The following is a 26753-nucleotide window of genomic DNA, read 5'->3' on the forward strand; positions in this document are numbered from 1 at the left end:
AAGGTTCTCCCCACCACTGCACCTTGTTAATTTGTTTTATTATTTGTATATTGATTTTAGTTTTTGTTTTTATCGATTTTAACTGTTCACCGCCCAGAGCCCCTGGGATGGGCGGTATATAAATTGAATAAATAAATAAATACATTTCCCGTGGAAACTTGCGGGAAACTGACGCGCGTCCTCCACGCATCAGGCGTCTCGTCTGTTTTGGCTCTAAGAATGCAGAACCAGCGAAACTGGGCTTCTGCTGCGGCTTCTTGGCTCAGCTGAGAACGTGGCCTGCTCCCTAGCCTGGACCACTTTGTAGTGTTAGGGGGGCATGGCAAGAATAAGTGGTGAAACATCACAGGGTTAATCAAGCCCCAGCTCAAAGTACAAAGCCGAGTCTCTTGCTGGGCACCACCCAAATTCTTTTTATACACATTTTTAAGAGAATCTTATAAAAACAGACCAGGTATGGGAAGAAAAGGACACTTCTATAAATATGTTACACAGGAAGAATTAAATATGCCCTGGCACACAGGACCTGACCTGAACAGGCATTACATCTTGTTCTCCTCAAACAGAATCTGAGCATAGACAGTCATGGTAGGAAGGCCTTTTTCTTTCTGGTAAGGTTTGATGAGTTCCAGTTCAGCGTAGGTCAAATTCTCCTCCGCAATTTTAGGCTAAAAACAGAATCAGAAAAGCGTTCATTAGTAGGAATTTGGCAGCGTGTCTTTTCACACACAAAAAAACCCATCCCCCAAGAATAATGATGGAACCCAGCTAAAATGCAGACTCAACAGCCAGGTCTCCCCTCCTTACAATACCATCACGTCTAGATCCAGTGACTAAGAGCTAAGCTACAAGTAAGGCCTGACACAGGTTGGACACTTGTCAGCTTCCCTCAAGTTTTGATGGGAAATGTAGGCATCCTGGTCTTGCAGCTGTAATGAAGAGCCAAGCTGTAAAACCAGGACGCCTACATTTCCCATCAAAACTTGAGGGAAGCTGACAAGTGTCCAACCTGTGTAAGGCGTCACTTGTAGCTTGGCTCTAAGCCACACACAAAAAGGCTGGGGTAGAAGTGAGGGCAAGATGATATGTACAAATTAAAACCAGAAATTATTTCAGAATGAGATTGCCAGTGGGGCTCCAGCAGGATCATGAATGAGAAAGGCCAGTATATGCCAACTAACATCTAACAATTTAAATCAGGACTTGCTATAAGTGGAGATAAGGGTTTGTACAACTCCAGACAAAGTATGGCTAAGATGACGTGTTAGATATTACAACCGGTTCTTCATCAACGTATACTGGCCTTTTAGCAGCATTATACTAGTATGTTTTAGTTTTCGATTGGTCCTGATGGACTTCTTTTAATTTTGCAAGTTAGTGTTTGTTACGAAATTATGTATCCATATATAGACTCGTTACACTCTTGCTGTATTTTATATATGCTATATTCTGGTCGCTTTTATCTCATTCCTCTCTGGTCGCTGACAGTAATAAAGAACGATTGATTGATTGAATGAGAAAGGAGCACCAAACGCAGTGTGACGTTCCGGGTCCAAGCATACCCCATCCATAAACCAGAGAATACGACTGTGCAACTGGTTCGTATGCCTGATTCGGAGCTTGTGTCACAGTGGAAAGACTTGAGAGCATCTTTCCTGGAAGAGAGATGGGGGGGGGGGGCTCCACAGCATGTAAAAGTGACCTCCTCCACCTTCCCCTGGAAATTTAACCAGTTTTTCAGAGCTTCTTGGAACCTGTGGAGCAGTTCTTGTGCTGTCTTCCTCTGACTAGAATTGCTCCATGCTGCACTAGGTCCCCCCGTCTAAGTTCTTCAGGCTTTCCTGCTTTAATAAGGGAAATGTTGGGCAGAGGTCCCAGCAAAGACAGATGGAGGCTGAATCCACGTCCCGGCATAGCGGTAAACTGCCAGAACGATGGTGTCTTCCTGGTGCGATTTCTGACGTCATTGAGCACGTTAGAAGCGTTAGGAAGACGCTATCGTTTTGGCAGTTTAGCGCTATGCCGGGACATGTGGATTCAGCCGGATATTCAGGTGACAACGTTTCCCTGATAAAATGGACTCTAACCGTATTGATCTTAAAGAGCTACTGGACAGAAAAACCTTTCCACCATTTGTGGGGGCACATGGGCAAGACCAAGTGGAGGAGCCAATGTTTATTTTATTAAATATGCTTCTACACCTTTTTTCTAAATGCCAAATTTTGTTCAAAGCAGTTTAAAAAATAAAACAAGATTTTAAAAAATGAAGATAACGCCTTCCTGAAGAAAATGCGGAGTCAGACATTTGAAAAAGCAACCAGAATTATTTTATATTTTGTTTATTTATGTCATTTATAGTTTGCCTTTCTCACTGAGACTCAAGGTGGGTTACACAGTGTGAGATTAGTACAGTCAGTATCAGGAACATTTCTATAAACAATGCCATAGGGTAAATAGATACAAGTTCATTAGTAGGAATCCAATACAACATAGTGGTGAAGTCTATGGTTCCTAACGCATTTGCAGATCATCTGAGATCCCCTCCCTACAATACAGCCCTTTTATCTGAATAAAAATACTTTTTGAATAATTCAGTTTTGCATTGTTTGTGGAAAGCTAGGAGAGTGGGGGCTCTCCTGACCTCCTCAGGCAGGCCGTTCCACAGGACAGGGGCCACCACAGAGAAAACCCGTACACGGGTTGTTGCCAATTTCTCCAATGTGCAGGGTGGCACCTGCTGGAGACCCTGTTTGAAAGAACAAAGCTGCCATGGAGAAGCATAGGGAGGGAGGCCGTTTATATTCAAAACACCTTCAGGTAGAATCCCAAGCTACGCAGGTCCCACTAGTTAGCTGATTATGCAGAAGAAATCAGGAATTAATGGTCTGGCTGGGTTGATGCTCATAGTTTCCTCCAGTTATAAAATGGTGGGCTCTTTGTAGCAACCATGTCAGCAAAAAGAGAACAAACACACTTCCAACAGGTTTGTCGGTAAACACCATCTGGACTGCAACTGTCTGGCAGGTCTTGTAGTCGTACGCAAGGACGGTGTCATATGGCAGCAGGGGTGTGCGATCCAGGATTCACGAACTGGCTAAATAGCCAGATTTATACCAATCCAGCTATGCTAGATCACACTGGAGAATCCTTTATCAGATCTGGGAAACTGGACTTTCATGGGCTGGATTATTTGGAAGCAGGGAAGCTCCATGCCAGAGCAAGAGAGGGGACAGGAGGCAGCAGGCAGAGTGGATTCCCATCCTGCCCCTCCACCCACCCACCCCAGCTCCAAGAGGCCTTCAAGTTGCTGTTGGCTGCCTTTAAGCTCTGCAGCTCCGCTTCAGTTTGGGAGGATTCTCTGATTTGACATAGGTTCACTTGCTGTAGTTGTGGTTCTATTGGTCTTTGTGGGTTCAGCTTCAATTGGGAAGGACTTGCATTTGGGACCGGCTTTTGGCCAGCGGTTGCCTTTGCTTAAGGTTTCCTTGGATATTCCCCCCCCCCCATAAGAAACAATGAAGGGTGGCGGAGGGCACCTTGTTCAGGAGCCCATAAAATTGGGCCTTGGAGGTCAATCTTCCTGAAGTTTGGAGGGGGGGATCTTTAGTGGACAGGAAGGAGCAAATTTGGTGAGTTTCCTTGAAAAATGCCCCTCCAACTTCCCAGAGAGTTTTCCCCATAGGGAACAATGAGTCTGGACCAGCGTCTGTATGCAGCCAAGGTGTTTCCGCTAGTTTGAACAGAAATAAGCTCTATCCCAGCTTTTACCGGAGCTGCTTTCAGCAGAAAAATCAGCTTCTCACAAGGTTATTCTCCATGAGCTGTACATTTCTTAAGCCGGTGTGCTTGCCCAAAATGCACGGGTCTTGCTGTTCCACGCAAAGCAGAAGTGGACTGTATCAGTAAACCACTCACATACACACTCACTGCCCCGCTGCAGGCAGAGGCCTGCTTTCTCTCTCTCTCAGGGCTGCACTACAAGTGATGAAGGACACTTGCCTGGCAAGTGAACAGACTCACGTGCATTCCTCCCTGTTCACTTGCCGTTCACTCGCGCTCCATTTGATCAAGCCTTGTTATACTCGCGGGTAGCTCCAGTGTAGATGCAAAAGGGAGAAAGGACAGAACATCCTGCCTTTTGATGCCCTTGTACCACAGAATATATATCGACCAGGGTACTATTGCTAATATTTATCCCATCTCCTTTATAAACTTGCTGAGAAAGAGCGCACGGCTTCTCTTGGCTGCTGGCCCTGCTGTTCGAGTGTGTTTACCAAAGAACATCAGGTATGCAGGCCCAAAGTACATATCATGCTAAATAATGTCTTTGTTCCTGTTCTTTCTTTCTCTCTTTCATAAACCAAACAGTGCAAAAGAGGCCGCAAACTCAAGCGAAGAGCAAGTGTTTGGAAGAGGAACTTCTTATCTTTCTTGCCTTTTGGAGTCCCCTGCTAAAATAATCCTCCCTTCCCATACACACACACTGCTTTTCCTCTTGTGGGAGAAAAACATCGGTACCTCTGTGTAAAACTGGATTTACTGGCCAAAGCTTTCCTGCTCTAGCCAGGTCTCCTGTGTCATTTGTCACGGTCTCTCAGCACTTAATGCAGTCACCTGGGGGGGCGCAATGTTTCTATTACTGGGTGCTGTGCTTGAGTCTACATACAAGCCACTGCTTGTCGTTAAGCTAAATGCGTCATAAACATCAAGCCCTCCCTTCTGCAGTTCTAGAGGGGCGATACAAAAAGGTTCAGATGGAAGATAGGTTGTGTCCTCGCAGTATAGGAATGATTGAAACATGTTTTATTACGCTGCCCCTATTATCAAGAAATTCACGTTAAGTTTGTTTCCCCTATAATCAATAGGCACCGGGCCGCTCGGAATTTGAGTATACCAGGATGAAAACCCAAAGGTTACTGTGAGTAGAGTGAGGTTTTTCGCGGCAGGGTACAAAATCCACCAGTTAAGGAAGGTATAAAAACATGTGATATGCTGACATTGTATTTTAATTTTGTGTTATACTTTTAATAATGTGGGAGCGAATAATTTTTACCTTTGATCTCTTGAGAATAAGAATGCTGTTATGTTTTATGCTGGTCTAGGACTCTTTTAATGGTGATGATGATGATATAACAACAACAACATTCGATTTATATACCGCCCTTTTGGACAACTTAACACCCACTCAGAGCAGTTTACAAAGAATGTTACAATAGATATATTGTCGAAGGCTTTCACGGCCGGAGAACGTTAGTTGTAGATTTTCCAGGCTGTATGGACGTGGTCTTGGCATTGTAGTTCCTGACGTTTCGCCAGCAGCTGTGTAGCATCTTCAGAGGTGTAGCACCGAAAGACAGAATTCTCTCACTGTCAAAGTGTGGACAAGATGTTGGCAGGTAATTTATATCTACTCAGGAAGGTGGGTTTGGGCTGATATAAATTACCTGCTAACATTTTCTCCACACTTTGACACACTGAGAGAATTCTGTCTTTCAGTGCTACACCTCTGAAGATGCCAGTCACGGCTGCTGGCGAAACGTCAGGAACTACAATGCCAAGACCACAGCTATACAGCCCAGAAAATCTACAACAACTAATGTTACAATAGAGATTGATAAGCAACGAGTCATAAATGTGCAGACAATCAGTCCTGTCAAAGGTTATTCCTTAGCAGTGGTTCGCCAAGGCGCTCTACCTCACTCGGCTCTCAAATCTCCTTTCCCTCTTAAAGATGGCCAGTCTCTTCTTTCTGGGCTCCCTCATGTTGCACGTTCCCAACTTCTCAAAGTTCTTCTTCCCAGATAAGCCCTAACCAGCCTCAGTACCTCCTCTGTCTAGTAGACTGAAGAAAAGTGCACAGGTCTGGGCTTTTTAGATTGCAAATGGGGAGCGGACTTAGTGGAACTGTCCTCTGCAAAAATAACCTTCCCAGATACAGAAAGAGATTAAGGGAAAGATTAGGCAGGAACCCTCTTCCTAAATATGCTACTTTTCTTTCCTATTTTCTAACGTACGGGGATATTTTAAGGGTATGGCAGAACATTCAATCACTACAGCCAGGAAAGGTAGAGCTCAGACCACAAGAACCTTGCACGTGACGAATGGTGGTGAAACATGACTAAGAGCCAAGCTACAAGTGATGAATGACACCTGAACGGGTTCGCTTGCGCTCCACTTGCGCTCCACTTGATCATGTGGAGCGCAAGTGAACAGGAAGGAATACACGCGAGTCTGTTCACTTGCTGTTCAAGTGTCATTCATCACTTGTAGCTTGGCCCTGGTTCGTGGACCAACTCAGAACTTCAGTTTCTGAACACTGGAAGAATTTAGCTCGTGCACTTTACCCAAATCATCTGTTCGCCCCAAACAAAACTGGCTAATTCCCTGCTCTCCCCTCTTTAATTACATTTCGCTTTCCAATTGCATTCAAAAACAGCCTGAATCCTGCAATGGCCCCGTTAACACCCAGCTCATGTAAATTTTAGAGCCAAGATTTATGAAATCATATTGTCCAGGTGTATTATTATATTACCTAGAAATTGCATTGTTTTCTAGGGTAGATTATCTCTTTATTCCTACTTTATTCTATTAAGTTTGGATATGAAAAATAACACTCGATTCCTCCAATACAGGTCACTGGGCAGCATTGGCTGATGTGTTTCTTTCATACATTTTTATGATGTTCCTATAGTAAACATAATTTAATAAAGCCAAAACACACTAAATAAATAATTGCATCTAGAAAAGCAATAAAAGCAAATAAAATTAGTACTTTCATAAGTGGAAAAGGTACTTCAATTACCGCTACAAGCAATGGTGCACCATAAAATGTGTAGAATAATTTCCCTTATGCATATTTCCAGTATGTAATAATTTGATTGAAAATATGAAGAAACACACAGGAGGTTCAAAATTGTGGAGTGCGTAGAGTTCTCAACAAAGGATGTGTAATAATTGAGCATAGACGATACAACTCTTCCAAGTCCTTTCTTCCAGGCAGAATTCAGAATTGGGGTGGGAAAGTTGTGTGCATGTGTGTCTAATTATACTGTGCGAGTTTCTTTAGTTGAAAACAGTGCTTCTAACAAGAAATCAAGAGAAACTTGCTCCGTTATCAGTGGCAACCACTTTCCACAACAGTATTCCTTCCTGGACACTAAACAGCTTCAACTGAAATAAAAAGCATAATGGACAACAACATACCGGGCAAATAAAGGTGCTTCCGCATTTCATACAAGAACATGCAACAAAATTTCTTCTCTCTGCTATAGAAAACAGGCTGTCCAGTAAGAGAAGATCTGGGGAAATACTGTGAGCGGCCAAAGTTGTCATTTTTCTCAACACTGTCCAGTAATTATCACATAAGTGGAGTACCAGAATATCTCAACTATGGGGGGGCGGGCATGAAGTGCTGATTTCAGCTCCTCCTTTAGATATGAAAAGTATACAAGGAAAGTATTATTTATTCTGGTCTTACAACACTTACAACATTCCAGAGTTGTTCTCCAGAATTTTTGCTCTGGACCCACTTGGGATAATTCGTCCAGCAACACCAATTAAAAAACAGGCGTATCCCAGAGGAATAACTCCCCCTACCTCAATAAAATTGATAAAGAAAAAATTCAAACATCATCGGGAGTCCTCAGAAACAAAAATAGCTTTTCATCTCTGTAGAAAAGGAAGCTGCCCACACTTCTGGCAGCCCACTCCACAAAATGGACAACAGAAAAAAACAAGGTTTCTCATAAAGGACAAGATAACTGAATAAGGAGGCCAGGTACTCCCGTAGAAATTAATGGCCCTTTAGCATTTAAAGCGTTCCGACACCACCCAATAGCTGTTTGGCAGACTAACTTCTTCTCTGTTCCCCATGGCTCCTGAAATCTGAAATACTCTCAAAATTCCAGGAGATAATTTTTCATTAGTCCCAGAATTTTGGAGTGTTTGGGGTCATTTCTGATATTGCCCGAGTCGATCCAAAACAGATAATTTCTGGTTTATTCTTCCTTGGGTATATCTAAGTGCCCACCCCTGGCTGCTACGGTCAATGGCAATGTCTGGGTTGTCATCAAAGGCAGCCCCGTATAAACCATGTTATAATTGTGAGGTTACAAAACCACAGATTAGTGTGGCCAGCTTGGCCCAGTCTATAAAGGTGAAGAGCAGGCAAGTCAAATGTTGTCTTGGTTATTGTGCCAGAAGGGGACACTTCGTAGAAAAAGAGATGGAGGGAGTCATTAGCATAACTCATTAGCATATGCCATGGCCCTTGACATCACCAGAAGTGTGTCATTAGCATAACTGATTTGCATATGCCACACCCCCTGACATCACCTATCCCGGCTGGTTTGAACCCAATCCTGGCCATTCAGGGCCAAAATTGGGCCCAAAATGGCAAAAGGGGGCTGAAAAGGGGCTCAAAATGGTCAGGATCGGGCCGCTGCTGAGCGGGAGAGTGATCCACCACCCGTCAGAGGCCTGATCTGGGCCGTTTCAGTCCCAATCCAGGCTGAAACGGGCCCAAAATGGCCGAGAGTTAGGTGGGCGGGGCCACCTGACACATGACCTCTTTGGGGAACTGCCGGAACTGCGTTCTTGTGTGTTCCCCCTCGAAATGAGCCCTGTGTGCCAGTCAGCTTTTTGGAAAGCAAAGCTAGGCCCACGAGGTCTCCCAAGCTCTTATCCTGTTCTTAGGATTAGAGAGGTGAAGGCTTGGAAAAAACTGGGGGGGGAGTGGGTCCCCCAATTCTCCCCCATTTGGGATTTAAGGAGCCCCTTCCACCCACTTGCAATGGCTTCTGACGGCCAGAAGAGGGACAGTCATTTTATACTGTCCAATCCATCCTACGGTTAAAATCCCAGATGGCTGACACGAGGTGGGACAAAGTGAATAGGAAGACAACTTAAAATTAAGGAGCTTATGCATGACATAAAAATGCATCCAAACATATTCTGAAATGGAATGATAAATAAGCTTTGTACTCGAGCACATGCATGAGCACACGCATGAAGCTAGCTGCCTTACGCTGAATCAGAGAATCGGTCCATCAAGGTCAGTATTGCCTGCTCAGACTAGCAGCAGCTGTCCAGGGTCTCAGCTGGAGGTCTTTCACATCACCTCCTACCTGGTCATTTTAGCTGGAGATGCCAAGGCTTGAACTTAGGGCCTCTCGCATACAAAGCAGAGGCTCTTCCACTGAGCCACAGCCACTCCCCTACTGAGGATACCCAAGAGAGCCCTCAATGCTGCTGAAAATACTTTCTTGTCACAATGAAATTTCTAGGCACTGTGGTAACTGAGCACCTTGGATTTCTTGAACCTTGTGATGCGCAAATATGCTGCTAATCCAGTTGTGACTGTGTGAGACGGTTCCTGTCCTGTTTTGTGTGTTTTCTATGTTCAGCTTTTGTCTTTTTCCTACTTGCCAGATGGCAAGACCCAAGAGACGCGTGCTAAGGGTGCAGCAGTGTGCAATGTTGTCTCTCTCTTAGATCCAGAGTATATTTACAATTTTTATGTGGAAAACTTAAGGTACTGTCAGGACTGTGACCCACAGCACTTCCATCTTGCCTTCTCATTGCTGTTTTTCCAGTACTGTTTTTCTGTGCAGGTTCACAGGAGCAGCTTCGGTTCCCAAGACAGCCTTATCTGAGATGGCTCGCCGCAGCGACCTTGGAGCAGTTACTTTCACATTCCCAGCTTCAATACTAACTGGGCAGACAGGGGGGAGGTGGACTGGAGGGTATAATATACTGTAACAAGCCAGTAACACGTCATTCTCAACAAGAGTTCTGTGTACAGCCAAAGCTTCTTTCAGCCTTTGGATTATCTATGGACACTTGTACCTTCTGAATATATGTGCTCTCAATAAATAACCTTTGACTCAAGAGACCTTGGATTTCTTGCTGCAAGGGGTGGGAGATGAAATCACAGTATCCTGCTTTCCATAGACTGACAGGTATGTATACATAAATTCCATGTATATGCCAAATAATGTACTTTTACATGCTGAATTATAAATTATGTATTTCATGCTTTTAAAGCTACACAATAAGTCTAGGCATGGTTAGTGTTGGATTAGTATCTGGGAGACCCAGGTTCGAATCCCCACTCGGTCATGGTAGCTTCGTGAGTGACCTTGGGCCAGTCACATACTCTCAGCCTAACCTACCTTCCTCACAGGGCTGTTGTGAGGACACCGTGGAGTAGGAGAGAGTGTTGTAAGTCACTTTGCATCTCCGTTAGGGAGAAAAGAAAAGCATAAACAAAATAAAATAAATACAATCTCTTTCAATTTCTTCCCCAACACAGTGGCTGCTTCCACACACATTGGATAATCCACTTTCAATACTCTTTAGTGAACATTTAAAACTGATTTTCCATGTGTGGAACAAAAAATCCACTTCAAAAGGATTGAGAAAGTGCATTGAAAGTGCATTATTCAACGTGTGTGGAAATGGCCCTTGTCCTGTTTTTTCTCCCTAACTTCAAAATCTCCAAAATTATATATATAATGAAGTAAAATTGCCTGGAAATTAATAACAACTTATAATTAATGATGAGCAGCTGGGCAAAGTTTCCACTAACAATACTGACATGCAAATGTCCATGTCCCTCCCCCATCCCAAATCATGCTCTTCCACAACTCCACAACTGTCCATATCCTCCCAACTCTGTACAATTCCTCCTTTCCTTAAAACAAAATAGGAAAGAAACCCATTATACAAGCTCGACAAAGCTGTACGCTTGCTGTATCCACGTACATTCATCAAATGATGGCATGTATCAGGAGTGGCCAAACTTGCTTCATGTAAGAGCCACACAGAATAAACGTCAGATGTTTGAGAGCCGCAAGACATGATGCATTGAAGTGACTTCAGAGGAAGAGGCGGGTTTGGGGGAATGTCCTGAAAGTGACATCACCGGAAGGGGTGGGGTTTTGGTGCAGTATGCTGGAAGTGACATCACAAAAACGATGTCACATCCTTGCTAGGCTTCACCCCCAAAGTCCCCAGGTATTTTCTGAGTAAGACCTGGCAACCCCAACATTTTTATTGAAAATATGGAAATCATGGAAGGAAGGAAGGAAGGAAGGAAGGAAGGAAGGAAGGAAGGAAAAGGGAGGGAAGGGAGGGAAATAAAATAAAATGTATGGCCACGGTAATACTCAGAGACCTCTGGGAGCTGCACAATATGTCTAGAAGAGCCACATGTGGCTCCTGAGCTGCAGTTTGGTCACCCCAGGAATATATTTTGCAAACCCAAACATTTCCAAGCACAACCTCCTGAATATGGCTGTGGGAACTACTACTACATTTACAGTCCACAATCCTGAATCACGCAAGGTGTAATATGCCTCAGAGGTAGATAACCTACCATGGATCTAATAGTAAAGAGCCCAGTAGCACCTTTAAGACCAACGAACTTTACTGTAGCGTAAGCTTTCGAGAACCGCAGTTCTCTTCGTCAGATGCATCTGACAAAGAGAGCTGTGGTTCTCGAAAGCTTACGCTACAGTAAAGTTCGTTAGTCTTAAAGGTGCTACTGGACTCTACTATTTTGCTACTACAGACTAACTCCTCAGGATCATGGATCTAATGACACTCATACTATAATCCAGCCTCGCAAAACAACCGGGAAAACACTGCAATAGTGAATTTACATTGATAAAGCTTTCTATGAAATGTCAGAGGATTATAACAAAAATTGTTCAGCTAGCAAACCATTAATTTCCTTCTGCTCTATCACTTGCAGCTACTCAACACAGAACTAGATGGCCCCGAAGTCACAGAACTGCTGTAGAAAACAGAGTTTTGCAACCTTGTTTTTCTCTTCTCCCTTGTAAGAGACAGTGAAACGCAGACAATTTTGTCATGTGAATATTGCTGCAGGTTTTCCCATTCCTCTTTCTGCATCATTGGCTGCCACTGGTGGAGGTGGAAAAATTCATGGCGTAATGGTGAGCTTTTCTGGATGTTACAGGGAAGAGGAGTAGACATGATGCAGTTATCAACAGCAGCCCCCAAACATCTGAAGTTATGCCAGATGCTAGCTAACCCAACATTAACATTTAATGGAGTTGCTCATAGAAGACTTTGAAACTCACTAGAATATAGAGAGTTTCCAGGAAAATGAAACATCACATTATAAATATTTCACTGGCTGACAGCTGATCTCACACCGCACTGGCAATTCCGTTTAGTATGTTTGTAAATGATCTGAAATCAAAGGTGAGTAGCCAAGTTTGCCGATGATACCAAATTACAAGGATGGTGAGAACCAGAGAAGTAAGAACCTGCGGGGAAAAAACCCAAGAAAAATCTGGAAGAAACCTCGCTATTTTCCGAAGTACTTTCTTCCAATTTTACAAAGTGAAAAATTGGGAAGCATTTGGGAGCACAGAAAAAAAACCCCTCATCCTACTAAATAAAAAGCAAGCTGTATCCGCGATGACTCACTTTTTTATCCTCATGCAGGCGCACTCTGGCCTATGCGAGGATAAAGAGTTGTTGCCAATACGGTTTGCTTAGGTAGGGAGACCCAGCATGCCGGCAGGGAGGGCCGCGTCACCCTTCTTTGTTGCTGCAGCAGCCTCCTCAGGGACTGTGGAGTGTTGTGTCACCGCAGCTGCGGAGTTAATGGGGAAGTCCGGCAGTAGGCCCCAAGCAGACCAGGGCATCAAGACGACCCTGGAGTGCTCCTGTGCTCCCCACCGGCCCAATTTCAGCTCTAAACAGGTAGAAATCAGGCCAGTGTGAAGCACAAGAGCACTCCAGGGCCCACTGCACTGCTCCAGTAGCACTCCCCCGCTCTGCGGTAGGCAAATTTCAGTCCCTTTGAGGCTGAACCAGATTCATTTGGTGCCAAATTCGTCCCACTGTGGTGCACAGGAGCACCCCAGGACCTGTTGCGCTGCCCCGGCAGCATTCCTGCGCTCCACAGCAGGCCGATTTCAGCCCCAAACAGGCCTGGTTCTGCCTCAAACAGCAGCATGGGAGTGCAGCTGGAGCACTGACGAGCCCTGAAATGCTCCTGCACTCCGCACTGGCCCAATTTTGGCCCCAAACAGGCCCAGCTCAACCTCAAAGGGGCTGAAATCGGCCCACTGCGGAGCGCAGGGCCCTGAAGTGCTCCACTGCGGGCCATTTCTAGAGCCGATTTTTTAAAAAATGGGCTTGGCTGCTAGTATGAAATGTTTTCTCTTTTTGAGTGAGAAGGAACTTGTCAATTGAACTGATTTCAAATATGCAGCATGGATAAGTCTGAGGACTTTCTCAATTACTTCAGCGGAAAAACTGGGAAATCTGGGGAACTGCCAGAAAAAAAAACTTTTATGAAATATTTTCTTTTTTAGAATTAGCGAAATGCTTTTTAAGACAAGATTTTCCTCAAAAATGAAACATCTACAGACTTGCAAATTTTAGGAAAAACAGGGGGGGAAAACTTTTTCCCATTTGGAAAGAACTAAATGAAAGACAATTATGATTTCTTATTTACTTTATTTATACCTCGCCTTTCTCCCCAATGGGAACTCAAAGCAGCTTACATCATTCTCTTGTCCTCTGTTTTATAACACAACAACCCTGTGAGGTAGATTAGGATGAGTAACAGTGACTGGCCCAAAGTGACCGGGCAAGCTTGCATGGCAAAGTGGGAATTCGAACCTGAGTCTCCCAGATCCCAGTCTGACACCCCAACCACTACACCACACTATATAAAATGTGTAGACTAACGTTTTTAGGTAAGACACGCTACAGCATTAGATATGATAATTTTCATGTATACTGTAGACATAAACAACACTTTCAATATTTTTAACGTAAGTAATTTTCACAACAATTAATATGCTACAATGCATTTAATGATAATACATTATTTAAATCGTTCAGTGTTTTCGGCGTTACAAAGTTTATCTTAATATCCAAACATGATGATAGTCCTACCTATTGTGATCTATGAAAAGAGTTCCAGTCCAAACTGAGAAGGAAAACTGAAGGAGGTGGGAGGAATAAAGGCAGTTTGGCTGGTGGATGGTAAGAAGAGAAGGAAACTGGAAAAAGGGAGAGGCTATGGGGCCTTTCAAGGATGGGGAAAAGGAGGGGAATATGTGACGCTGTCCACATATCCTTGCGGGTCGTCTACTCGTTTTTATTTATAGTCCATCTTTCTCACTGAGACCCAAGGCGGATTGCACAGGGGAAGTGAATACAATATAACCAACAACTAGGACATCACTGAACAAAATACAGTATGATCCACTTAGGACAATTCAATGAACAGACACAATAGGGTACGGTAGCAGAAAATCTGAAAACAAGCATAAAGCCAAACACAGAGAGCAAACATTTCCAAGACAAACTAATTATCGTGACATCTTTTGCTATGTGGAAACTACCTCAGCAGATAGTACCCAGTGTCGTAGTCTATAGTCCCTGTCCTTGACTAAGGAACCTCTTTGAGCTATTTCTTACGACACAGCCCTATAATCTGAGGAGAAATCCCTCCTGAAGAATTCAGTTTTCCATGGTCTGTGGAAAGCCAGGAGAGAGGGAGCTTTCCTGACCTCCTCGGGCAGGCCATTCCATAAAAGGGGGGGGGGGCTACCACAAAGAAACCATTTGTATGGGCAGACGCTGATTTTGCCCAACTGCAGGGGGGTATCTGCAGAAGGCCCTGTTCAGAGGAGTGAAGTTGCTGAGGGTGGAACACAGAGAGAGAAGCAGCTGCACAGATAGGAGGGGCCGAGACCACGAAGGGCTTTGAATGTGACAGTCATGACCTTGAATTGAGGTTGGTAACTGATGGGAAGCCAATGGAGTGACTGCAAAATGGGAGGGTTGGGGGGGTTCACTGTCGGGCTGCAGGCCTGATCTCCTGTGTCCCGCTTTAAGAGTGCTATTGAGTGCTACATGTCAGAAAAGCTGCGAGAAGGAATGTTATCAACGGGAATGTTATCAACGTTACCAGGGAGATGCGGCCAGTTGGCCAAAGAAGTCACTTTATCTTCTTCTGCTAATTAGAACTTAGCTTAGAGGGTAACTAAGGGGGGAGTAGAATGGGCTGGGCTTAAAGAGTTTAATGCTTAGCAGAGGAAGGGAACGGTTACTCCTGACAATGAAATGTCTACTGCACTGAGCTCTTAGATCGTCAATAAATCTTTAACTCATGCATCCTTGGATTCATGCAGTTAAGTTACTTGAGATCATCTTCCCAACCGGACAAGAAGGGGTAGATGGATTACTATTTGGAAAAACTAGGCTATCCAATAATGTTGATGAGATGTGAGAGCCAATACAATTGGAGGAAGGTACGTCCACGATCCCACGAGGGAATCATTTCTAAACCTTAGGCTTGGGAGCAGGGGCAGCGCCAGGGTTTCTGGCGCCCAAGGCTGGGGCAGTGATAGGTCTATTGCTGCCCCTACGCACATGCACAGAGTGTGTGCACACACCTTGGACTGTGTGATGACATCATTGCATATGATGTCATCACGCAGCAAGCTGGACCCATTGGTAGGGCGGGTGGCTGGGACAGCGCGCAGAGGCTGCCTGCACTCACAATCGGGGGCGGTGGGTGGCTGGGGAGGTGCATGTGCCTCCTCCCAGCCCTCCTGCTCCATTGTTCCGCACGCTGCCCCAGACGCCTGCTGCGCCTGGCCCACGGCTGCTGCTCCCAGCTGGGGGCATGTGTTGGTGGTGGCAGCAGTGCAGGGCAGGCAGGCTGCAGCAGCTGCGAGCCAGGCACGGCAGGCAGCCGGGGTGGCACGCAAGTGGCTTCCCATCCCTCCTGCTCAGCCGCCAGCACTGCCGCTGCCAGCCCCGTGATGCGCCCGCCCCCCCTGCCCCGGTACACCCTCCGACACCCCCTTCAGCTCAAGGCAGGGGCTGTACCTGCCCCGGGGTGGTGCCGGACAAGGGAGGGATCCCCCCCGGCACCGACCCGATCTGGGCCGTTTCAACCCCGATCGAGGCTGAAACAGCCCCAAATGGCCAAAAATCAGGTGGGCAGGGCCACCTGACACGTGGCCTGTTAAAATGGGACCTGCTTTACGCCTCCTAGAAGGGGAGGTGAAACTGACAGAGCCTTCCGGAGGCGAAGAGAAAATAAACAAACCCTATGAGGAACGGCTAGAGAGGTGAACCTGACAAAGCCTTCCATCTGCCTTTTTAAACTACGTTTCCTGGCTAACATTGCTCCTCTTTTCACTTGAGCATCCTCGTGTCAGAGGTCTCAAGTAGAGAGACTCTAAGTGGAGTATCAAGCTCACCCTGAAGCTCTGCTTGAGGTCACACAACAGACAGAGGGAAGGTAAAGAATTAAGAGCAAAAGACAAGCATCTCTGGGGTTACTCACCAGCAAGACTTTCCGTTGTGGTTTCAGAAGCTTAGGCTTTGGGAAAGTGTTAGATATTGGTGCTGTTTAAAAAAAAAAAAGAACAGGACAAAGGGAAATTACTTCCTTCTTTTAGATCCTGTGCTACTTCTAAGCTACACAGCAGCTTTGGTGCCCAACACAAGGACGGATTCAGAAGGCTAACTGTAGAAGGCTAAAGTGCCATCAAGTTGCAGCCGACTTATGGCAACCCCAGAGAGTTTTCGAGGCCAGAGACGTTTATAGGAGGTTTGCCATTGCTCGCCTCTGCACTGCGACCCTGGACTTCCGCAGTGGTCTGCCGTCCAAATCCTAACCAGGGCCAACCCTGCTCCGCATCTGTCTGTTGAGATCAGACTAGTTAACTGTGCTCCAGCTCCAAACACAGCCTGTGCTCAGGAATGCACTGTCTTGGCTAGTGAAATACATCATCTGCCATAAAAAAGCAGGATTTTCCACCCACAGCCTTCTGTGCAAAGGATGTGTCACACTGGCATACAGAACACTCAAAGGGCCTTACACAAATCTGGCTTCAGTGGAGCTGCCCAACACCTCAGTTAAAAAAGTGCAGACAGACTGGGATGCACACACATTCCAACCTAGCTTGGGGTTGAAATGGGCTTCCAGGCACATACCCCTAGCTGCATGAAGAACCGACTACGCAAACAGGCGATACGACAGTATGCTTCCTGTCGCTTAGACAGCTGCTGCAGCTGTGTCTTCAAAATGCAGTGACCGTGCCTATCAGCTGCTAGCGGCAGGGTGGGTTTATTTATTCATTTGTTTAGAAAATGTGTATGCTGCCCCTCCCGGCTGGCTGGAGGCAGCTGGATGACCGTAGCAAATGTTGCTTTTTACGCCAGGTCATGGCAAATGTTATGTCTTTCTTCCTCTGACACTTCTAGTGGCTTCCCAAATAGCAAACATCAGGCAGGAAATAACACCTTCCTTTTACTGTGATCCATGCATCTCGCAGCCTGCGCACGGCTGCCTCCAGGACCAGGCAGCAATGCAGCCTGTAGGCACTGAAGTTTCATTGAGGGGACGCTATACATGTGGCTGCTGTGATTAACCCAGTGGTGATGGCTTGAAAGGGGACCTTGTACACGTACAGCTAAAATGTAAACTAAAAATAATGCTTACCTAACAATGCCATAGGCTGAGGTTACTTTTAAAAACAGTGAATAAAAACTACATTGCCCAGCCCAGATTTATGGCAAAAAGGTCCACAGGTCCCAGCACAAGAAAACAGCTCTGTGCCTCCACTTTTGCTTAACATCCTCTTCGACAATGAAAGGTCGAATTGCGACCCTTTCAACTTGTCATTGGCCCCACCACATTCACTTATATTCTTAGCCAATGGTAGTCATATCCCGATGTCCAAACAGAAGGGTTTTGGTTTCAACAAGCCATGGACCATTTGCTTTCTAGGCCAGTTTTTAGTAGGACAATTAGTTGCCTGACACATCAAAGGTAATTACAACTACATAATAAATGCCAAACTGGGGACAGTCCCTTCCAGAGGTTTCCTCTGCATGTGACCCCATCTGACCCCCCCCCCCCCCCATGTTGATGCCCTGACCTGGATAGCCCAGGGGAGCCTGATCTCGTCAGATCTCAGAAGCTAAGCAGGGTTGGGCTTGGTTAGTAATTGGATGGGAAGCCTCCAACAAGGACCAGGGTTGCAGAGGCAGGCAATGGCAAACTACCTCTGGTAGTCTCTTGCCATGAAAACCCCACCAGGGGTCGCCATAAGTCAGCTATGACTTGAGGACACTCTCCACCATGGAGCACCATGCATCTGACAAAGAGAGCGGTGGTTCTCAAAAGCTTGCGCTACAATAAAGTTGGTTAGTCTTAAAGGTGCTACTGGACTCTTTACTATTGGGAGAGACAACTCCTAATTAAGAGGCCTCCACCCCGAGAGCTCCTCCAGAAGCAGAGCTCTTCAGGAAAGGGAACTGAAATTAGGACAGGTGATATAAGCACAGTTTTCAAGTTCCTTGACCCCAAACTTACTCACCAAGAGAGAGGGAGTTAAAAACCTGCCTCCCTTGATACCCTGCTCAGAAATCAGGGCTAGGCAGCAACAGCACTTGCGGACACTGCTGGGGATCCAGGGCAAAAAGCTAATCACTTTGCCCTGGAATCTAGTCGTTACACGGACTGTAAGAAGGAGGGGCATTGATTTTCCTGATGAAAACTGTCCCGATTGACAAACAAGGATCTTTTCTGAAGTCAGAGTGAGCAGCCATCCTCCGTCAATGAATGCATTCCCAGTTCTAAGCTGGGAAGCCTCATCAGGCGCAAGCCCTCAAATCGCTCTCTCCAGAACCATCAAGAGGCATCTGTGCATGCCACATGTTGCTAACACAGACCTTTGGCTGGGATGGCAGGAGGCTGCTCAGCTATTTCCTTCTTCCTTTTGAGTTTGATTGGCTCTGCTGGAGACAAGCCGGTCACGCCGTTGCCGGTCTCCCCTAAGCTAGAGAAAGAGAAGAGAGCCCGGTGAGGAACGCGTGGAGGAAGAAGAGTCACTCCGAAAAACATGCCCAGGATGTTGAAAGTCTTGAGTTCTCAAAGACATTTGTCTTTTCTTCTCAGCTGAAGGGGCATCAGAAGGGGGACGGGACGGGTATTGCCACCTGCTCCTCTACTGATCCCAGTCAGGTGGTGAGCATTGCTTCCTGCTCTGTGCCTGATCCCGGCTGGGTGAAGAGGAGCAGGCATTGCCACCTGCTCTGCTCCTGATCCTTGGCGGGTGAAGGGAGAACACGTATTGCCACTTGATCCTGGCTGGGTGAAGGGGGGGCCAGCATTGCCTCCTACTACGCACCCCATCCAGGCCAAGTGAAGGCAAAGGGTGGGCATTGCCACCTGCTCCGCTTCTGATCCCAGCAGGGGAAAGGCAGGTATCGGGCATTGTCACCTTCTCCACGCCCAGGGCTCATTTCGAGGGGGAAGGCACCAGAACGGTGTTCCAGCAGTTCCCCCAAGTCAGGTGGCCTTGATTGGGGCCAAAACGGCCTGGATCGGGTCAGTGCTGGGTGGGGGAACCCTTTTCAGCCATTTCGGGCCCGTTTCAGCCTGGATAAGGGCTGAAACGGCCGGGATTGGGGCCGAAATGGCCCAGATCAGGTCAGTACGGGATGCAGGAAGCCCTCCCACTAGGAACCAACCTGGTCCTGGCCATTTCGGCCCCGATCCAGGCTGAAATGGGCCCAAAATGCCCACTGGGCCATTTTGGCCATTTTAGGCTCGGTTCGGGGCCGAAGGGGCCTAGATCGGGGCCAAAACAGCCTGGAATGGATCGGTGCTGGAATGGGTTGGTGCAAACCTCGTTTTGCAGCTAGCAGGAACCACTGCTCTTAGCTACAGTTATAAGCTCTCCTGCAACCAACTTTCAGTACTTAATACTGGTGTGTATTTTCAAAACCATCTAGCAGGACTGCCTTGATGGATGCAGCTGCACCTTACTACAGAAGTGATTTTGCTTTTTGGTGGGCAGAACTACTAGTATAACAACAGTCTCACTCCCTTTAGTGGCCAGCAACCCCCTTGGCAGAATTCTGGCCCTCTGCTTTGATGGAAAAGTGCCTACAATGTGGGCAGCCGTTGGAGCAGTCTGCTTCCTCTGCTTCTGTCTTGCCATTCAGGGTCAGCGCCCACATGATTGCTGGGTGGTTTTCTCAAGCTTACCTTCGCACCCTCTCTTTTAGTGCTTTTATGATTTGAAGCAAAATGCTACCAAAATGTGCTTATTTACCCTTTGGGGAGTCATAAGCTGAGAGATTGAAAGGTCAATAGCAGGTCCCCCTACCCTCCCGGCAAGAGGGGGGGAAGGGATCCAACATTTACATTATTGGCATTTCCTCTGTTCCTTGCACCTGCTTGATGCTCTTACTTCCAGGAAATGACATCACCACGCAGGCACAGGAGTGCATGTGCACTTCTCAGCAGCCCAATTTAGGCCCCAAATGGACCTGATTTGGCCCGACTGGGGCCAAAATTGGCCAGTTGAGAATTGCAGGAGCGCTCTAAGGTGCAGCATGATGACATCAGTCCCAGAGGTGATGTCATCACACTGCTCCAGGAGCATGCCCGGGAGGCCTGTTCCCCCACCTTTCCTCCCTAGTTAGCCAGGTGAGCAGAGGCGGGGGGGAGGCTAGGAGTGGGGGATCCTCCGCCCCCAGCAAGGGAATAGCATCCCTAGCCAATAGAGTTGTAATTCTGGTCTCAAAAGCATCCTATTTCTGATCTAGAGAAAGCAAGCCTGAACATGAATCTCAAGGCCCATTCCTTCGAAGAGGGTGGTAGAACTGCCAATAGATAGTGTGGTTTAGGGCAAATTTAAACCTGATAATAAAAGCTGAGGTGACCAAACTCAAATCTAAGCCATTTTCCTAGTGACACCAGATGGTACAAACTAAAGAGACTGGAAAGGACTCACCAAATGTTTTTTCTTAAAACGGAAAACAAATAAAACAGCCTGCATGACCTACTTAGAGAAAAAAAAGTCAAACAAAGTTGTTACAGCCCATAAGAAAAACTTGTTTTCTTACCTGTTCTGGGAACACTTCACCAAGTAATGTTTTACTGTGGGAAACAGCAGCGGGAAGGTAGGGGAGAGGAAAGAACAGAGAAACAAAAGTATCAAGAAATGTACGGCAAGAAGTATCCTTCACATTCATTCCATATTCTAGATAAATAGTTGACATCTTTTCCTTGCCTCTTAGAGGCCTGACAGTTAGATCTGCATGCTTGGAAGTCAGCAAAGTGGCCAAGACAAAATAGAAAAAGATAGAAACAGAATTTGGGGACATCCCCAGACAGTGACCTGATGGATTGGGGCTTTGCAACTGTCTGGCCAACTGCAACTCTATGTCTTCCTCTTCTCTTTGGCTTCCTGGCACACCATCCTCTTCCCTGGCAGATGTAGTTTTTAGCACTTGAGTTGCCAAAAATGCTGTCTACTCTTGCTCTAGGCAAAGCTACAGGAAACCATCAGCTCTATTCATGAATGGTTTTCTGCGCTTTGGATTTTCTCACAGAATATAAGGGGGTGGTCTCTTTTATTGATTCCATGTAATGAGGCGGCTGTACTTGAGAGGGAAAAACCAAGACGCCTACTTCAAGAGCAGCTCCTAACATATACCAAAGACAACTGGGATGTTCTATCTGAATATTTATCTCACCCTTTCTCCCATGAGCTCAGGGGGATCACATGGTTCTCCCCATCTATTTTTTACCCACAACAACCCTGTGAGGTTCGTTAGGCTGAGAGGTAGTGATTTGAACAAGGTCACCAGTTGAGCTTCATGACTGTGGCGATTTGAACCAGGGTCTCCCTAGGTTCAAGCCCAAACTCTAAACTACTACACTATGCTAACTAGCTGCATAAATGGTATGATGGTGAATACACATGAAGCTGCCTCATACCAAATCAGCCCTTAAACTGAATCAGGCCATCGGGCCTTATACCGAATCAGACCATCAGGCCTTATACCGAATCAAACCATTAGGGTTTATACCGAATCAGACCATTGGGCCTTATACCGAATCAGACCATTAGGCCTTATACTGAATCAGACCATCAGGCCTTATACCGAATCAGACCATTAGGCCTTATACTGAATCAGACCATCAGGCCTTATACCGAATCAGACCATCAGGCCTTATACCGAATCAGACCATTGGGGGTTATACCGAATCAGACCATTGGACCTCATACTGAATCAGACCATCAAGCCTTATACCGAATCAGACCATTAGGCCTTATACTGAATCAGACCATCAAGCCTTATACCGAATCAAACCATTAGGGTTTATACCGAATCAGACCATTGGGCCTTATACCGAATCAGACCATTAGGCCTCATACTGAATCAGACCATCAGGCCTTATACCGAATCAGACCATTAGGCCTTATACTGAATCAGACCATCAGGCCTTATACCGAATCAGACCATCAGGCCTTATACCGAATCAGACCATTGGGGTTTATACCGAATCAGACCATTGGACCTCATACTGAATCAGACCATCAGGCCTTATACCGAATCAGACCATTAGCCCTTATACTGAATCAGACCATCAAGCCTTATACCGAATCAGACCATTAGGCCTTATACTGAATCAGACCATCAAGCCTTATACCGAATCAGACTATCAGGCATCAAGGTCAGCACTGTTTACTCAGACTGGCAGAGACTCTCCAGGGTCTCAGGTCTTTCACATCATCTACTGCATAGTCCTTTTTAACTGGACTTGAGCCTGCACCTTCTAAACATCAAGAAGATGCTCTGCCACTGATCCACAACCTCTCCCCGTTATCTTGGACTGCCATGGAACCGGGACAGTATAGTCAAAAGGAATCTGCTCAGGCAATTGTTTCACTATGCTGTCCCTAGTCTGCTCTGGTCACCTTGTATACAGGGGTGGGCAAGCAATCCTCTGGATCTAATGCTGGAAAGCCGAATAATGAAAATCAGTACCTCCCCTTCCATGTAGGACTAACAGCTGCGGAGATTAGCAAAACTGTCCACAAGGACTTTTTCACTAGCATGAGCAGGTGAGGGCCAGAACGGAGCCTCTCTGCTACTAGTCTTGGCGATCGAAAGAAGGCAGCCTCTATTCTCCCTTGGCAGCTGGTGTGATGCAGCAGACAGTGTGTTAGGCTCTGAATAGAGAGAACTGTGTTCAAATCTCTGCTCCACTGTGAAGTCAGTGGGTAGATCACTCCCTCTCAGCTTAACAGGCCTCACAGTGTTGTGAAAAGATAAAACGGATTTGCCCCACGCACATTGGGCTGAAATCCCTGGAGGAAGGGTTTTATTTATTTAGGATATCTTCATCCTGCCTTGCCACTCAAAAGCCCTGACTGCAGCTTCCAAATCAGAATGAAATACTAAAGGAGACTAAGGATGAACTATGAATGCGGAAGGGCTGGAAATGGGATTCATAGTAATTTGCTTTCCCAGCTGCCAGAGCAAGCGGGCATTTGTGTGTTTGCATTCAATCAGAGGCCATGGTGCCCACCAAGTGTTTTCAGAAAGTGGGGGAGGGGCACGTGGGGCTCTTGCTGGGTAGATTAAAACCATGCCATTTCAGCTGCAGCTGCCACCATATCGTGGGTTTTATTTTCTCTCACTCCTTTTTCCCAGTGTATTTTTTTTCAAAATCCCCCCTTCTCCCCTGCACTTGGACTTCCTCTACATCTGTGACTCCCCCTCCTGCGGCAGCCATTTTGTAATTGCACCACCGCTGTTGTGTATTGGGCTGAGTTAGGCCAAACAAGGCCTCTAAGGTAATTACTTTATTGAATGTTGTGCACTTTTAGCTTCAGGTTATGTCAAGGTTCCTAATGCACTTCATTCTCATTGGTTACATTGCCTGCACTTAATCCTCACTGGATACATTCACATGCACATTCATTGGGTACCTTCTGAAGGCAGCAGCCAATCGGTCCTCTCAAATAAAGACCAATCAGTGGCCTGCCTATCTTATACATTGTATGCAGTTAATGCAAATGATAGTATTGTAAAGTACACATTCTTATTGGTCGCTAGCTATTCTTGGGGCGGGGTTTCTGTGTATATATTGAGAGCTTCTGTTCAGCTTGTCTCTCATCTACTGTAGTAGTAATCTGCTGTTGTCTGTCTGTTCTGGCTTGCAATAAAGAGCATTGTTTTGGCTGAAATCACTCTGGGCTGCAATCATTCTGAGCTCCAGGCTCAGTACACAATAACCACCTTTCCCATTAGTCTCCGCTGAAGCCAAGTATCCATCCAGACCACAGCCCTAACAACCTTCCTTCTTTTTTCTTGGGCACTGGCCCAGCGGCACATATGTTAGACTAGTGGTGTTCTCACATAAATTGAATTCAAATTTTGTAGAAAACGAGAAGCCTCCCCCTTCCGTAGTTCTATCACTCCTCCTCACCCCTGGTCTGTATCTGACCCTCCAAAAACTGGGTCTGCCCAAGTCTTATGTTATCGCTTACCTTTGGAGCGTTTCTTGTTGATTAAGGTCTGGCAGAGGATGACCGAAGTGAAAAGGAGAACACTGACTATGCCTATAGAGCACACAAACACAGCATAGACATACATGTCTGGAAGAGAAACAATGAACGAGTCAGCTTTTTGCCTTGCCCAGGAGAAAAAAGAACCACAGCTTTTAATCCAAACACAAAAGCAAATGTGACCCTTGGCCCCCAAACCTCAGCATAAGAGTCAAGAGGATACGGCGAACATTACTGAGACCGTTTCAGGTGGATGGCTAATCGGGACACAGGATTTTCTCACATTACAGATGCTAATTTTCTGCACTTCACACCCATGCTCTATCAAGATAACTACAATGTATATTATAGCTAGCTTCCTGACACTCCCACCCTCTGCCTGGATTATAAGGACCTCTTCCTTTTTCCACTCCTCGTAACTAACAAAGGGAGCTCTGACTCTCCAAAGTTCATACCCTGGAAATCGAATTGGTCTTTAAGGTATTACTGAGACCAATATTTGGTCGGACCAAAGGTCTTTTTCGCCAAGAATCCAACAGGGATCAGAGAGACAAGCATGAGAAAGAAGCAAACGGTAATGGTTTAAATTTTTTCCAATCTGGTTTTAAGTCTGGTTATGGGATGAAACAGGCTTGGTTGCCTCGATGGATGACCTGCACCAGGAGTTGGACAGAGTGGGTGTGACTGTTGATTTTCCCAGAACTCTCACTGGTCTTCAATGCCATCAATCACGGTATCCTTCTAGATCACTTTTCTAGGCTGGCATTGGGAGGCACCGTTTTAATGTGCTTCCAATCGTTCCTGGAGGGGAGGTTCCAGAAGGGGGGAGGACTGCTGCTCAGCCCCTTGGCCTTTGGCCTGTGGGGTCATGTAACGTTCCCCTATGCTTTTTAAAACCTACATGAAACCACTGGGTGAGGTCAGCAGGAGATTTGCGTTGGGTTTGGATTCCCAGGGGCCCACCAATCCCAGGAGTTTGCCCCCTTGCCTGGCGATCCGCCAGCAATCGGCAGGAGGTAGCAAGCCCCTGGAGGTCGCCCGCCACCTGCAAATATGTGCAGTGCGTGCTCCTAAGGGGCACGTCACTCTCAGAAGCGACATCGTCATGCCAGCCACGAGAGCACCCCCGCACTTCATTTGGGGCTGATTTCCCCCACCCCGCCCGACAGGCCGAATCAGCCCGACACAGAGCACAGGAGCGCTCCCATGGCTGGCATGATGACGTCACTTCTGGAAGTGATGTCATTGCACAGACACCAGCACTCACACGCAAAGAGATGCCACCCTGATGGCATATGGTAAATGCCAGGTGTCTCTCCCCCCCCCCCACATACACACACCCCAGGAGGGTATAGGGACCTCACACTTGTCGCCAAGATCTCACACTTTCGGCTGATTCCAGGGAGGCTGTAGAAACCCTAAAACGGTGCCCAGAGGCAGGTGGGGAGTGAATGCAAGCTAATAAACTGAAGTATAATCCTGGCAAGATGGAAGTGCTGCTGGTGAACAGAAGGTCTGACCCAGGATTCAAGATGTCACCTGTTCTGCATTCCCCTTGAAGGACAAGGTCCATAGCTTGGGAGTGTCCTTGGACCCAAGCCTATTGCTGAATCAGCACATGGCAGCTATGGCCAAAGGTGCCTTTTACTAGCTTTGCGTGGTTAGCCAGCTGTGGACTTTCCCCCGGGAAGGCAAGATCTGGCCACTGTGGTACATATCCTGGTTACATCTAGATTAAAATTACTGCAATGCATTCTATGTGGATATGTCCTTGAAAAAGGGTCGGGAGATTCAATCGGGGCAGAAAGCTGGAGCTGGGATACTGACTAGAGTGGGTCATAGGAAACACATCACTCCAGTGCTGGCTCATCTACACCAGGCTCCCAATCTGTTTCTGGCACAATTCAAAGTGCTGGTGCAGACACTGAAAGCCCTATATTGTTTGGGACCAATATATCTGAAGGACTTGAGGCCTATTCCCTTATGAACCCACCCCCCTTGCCTCCCTCCCCACAACAACTGCAGTCATCTTTGGAGGCCCTGCTTTGGCTGTTCCTGCCTTATGAGATTAAGCAAGCGGCAACCTGGGACAGGGCCTTCTCAATAGTGGCACCAAAACTCTGGATCTCTCTCCTAAGGAAGATTTGCCTATCCCCTTCTGTCACCATCTTCCGCCTGCGGGTAAAGACATTTTTGTTTCGCTTGGCATTCCTCCAGCGATCCTTCCTCCTTCCCCAACATTTTAACGTTTTATTTTTTGTATCCATTTTAAACTCTGCTTTTAAATTGTTTCAATTACATATTTGTGTTATATCGAATGTATCCCTGTATTAGTTCAATGAAAGTTTAAATGTAGTTCTT

At 46.3% G+C, this 26753-nt stretch overlaps 1 protein-coding gene across 1 annotated transcript in view; it reads right to left on the reverse strand.

Annotated features, from left to right (window-relative positions):
- Positions 1-331: 331 nt before the first annotated feature.
- Positions 332-26753, reverse strand: part of VSTM4 (V-set and transmembrane domain containing 4) — a 47143-nt gene continuing 20721 nt past the window's right edge. Inside the window, exons 4-8 of the mRNA XM_054983780.1 lie at positions 24375-24482; positions 20935-20968; positions 18751-18857; positions 16355-16416; positions 332-668 (exon numbers count right to left, since the gene is read on the reverse strand). Of these exons, the coding sequence (XP_054839755.1) occupies positions 543-668; positions 16355-16416; positions 18751-18857; positions 20935-20968; positions 24375-24482 (437 nt within the window). The 3' untranslated portion in view covers positions 332-542. The remainder of the gene's footprint in view (positions 669-16354; positions 16417-18750; positions 18858-20934; positions 20969-24374; positions 24483-26753) is intronic.

The sequence above is a fragment of the Eublepharis macularius genome, chromosome 6 (genome assembly GCF_028583425.1).
Source record: "Eublepharis macularius isolate TG4126 chromosome 6, MPM_Emac_v1.0, whole genome shotgun sequence".
Classification (NCBI taxonomy): domain Eukaryota; kingdom Metazoa; phylum Chordata; class Lepidosauria; order Squamata; family Eublepharidae; genus Eublepharis; species Eublepharis macularius.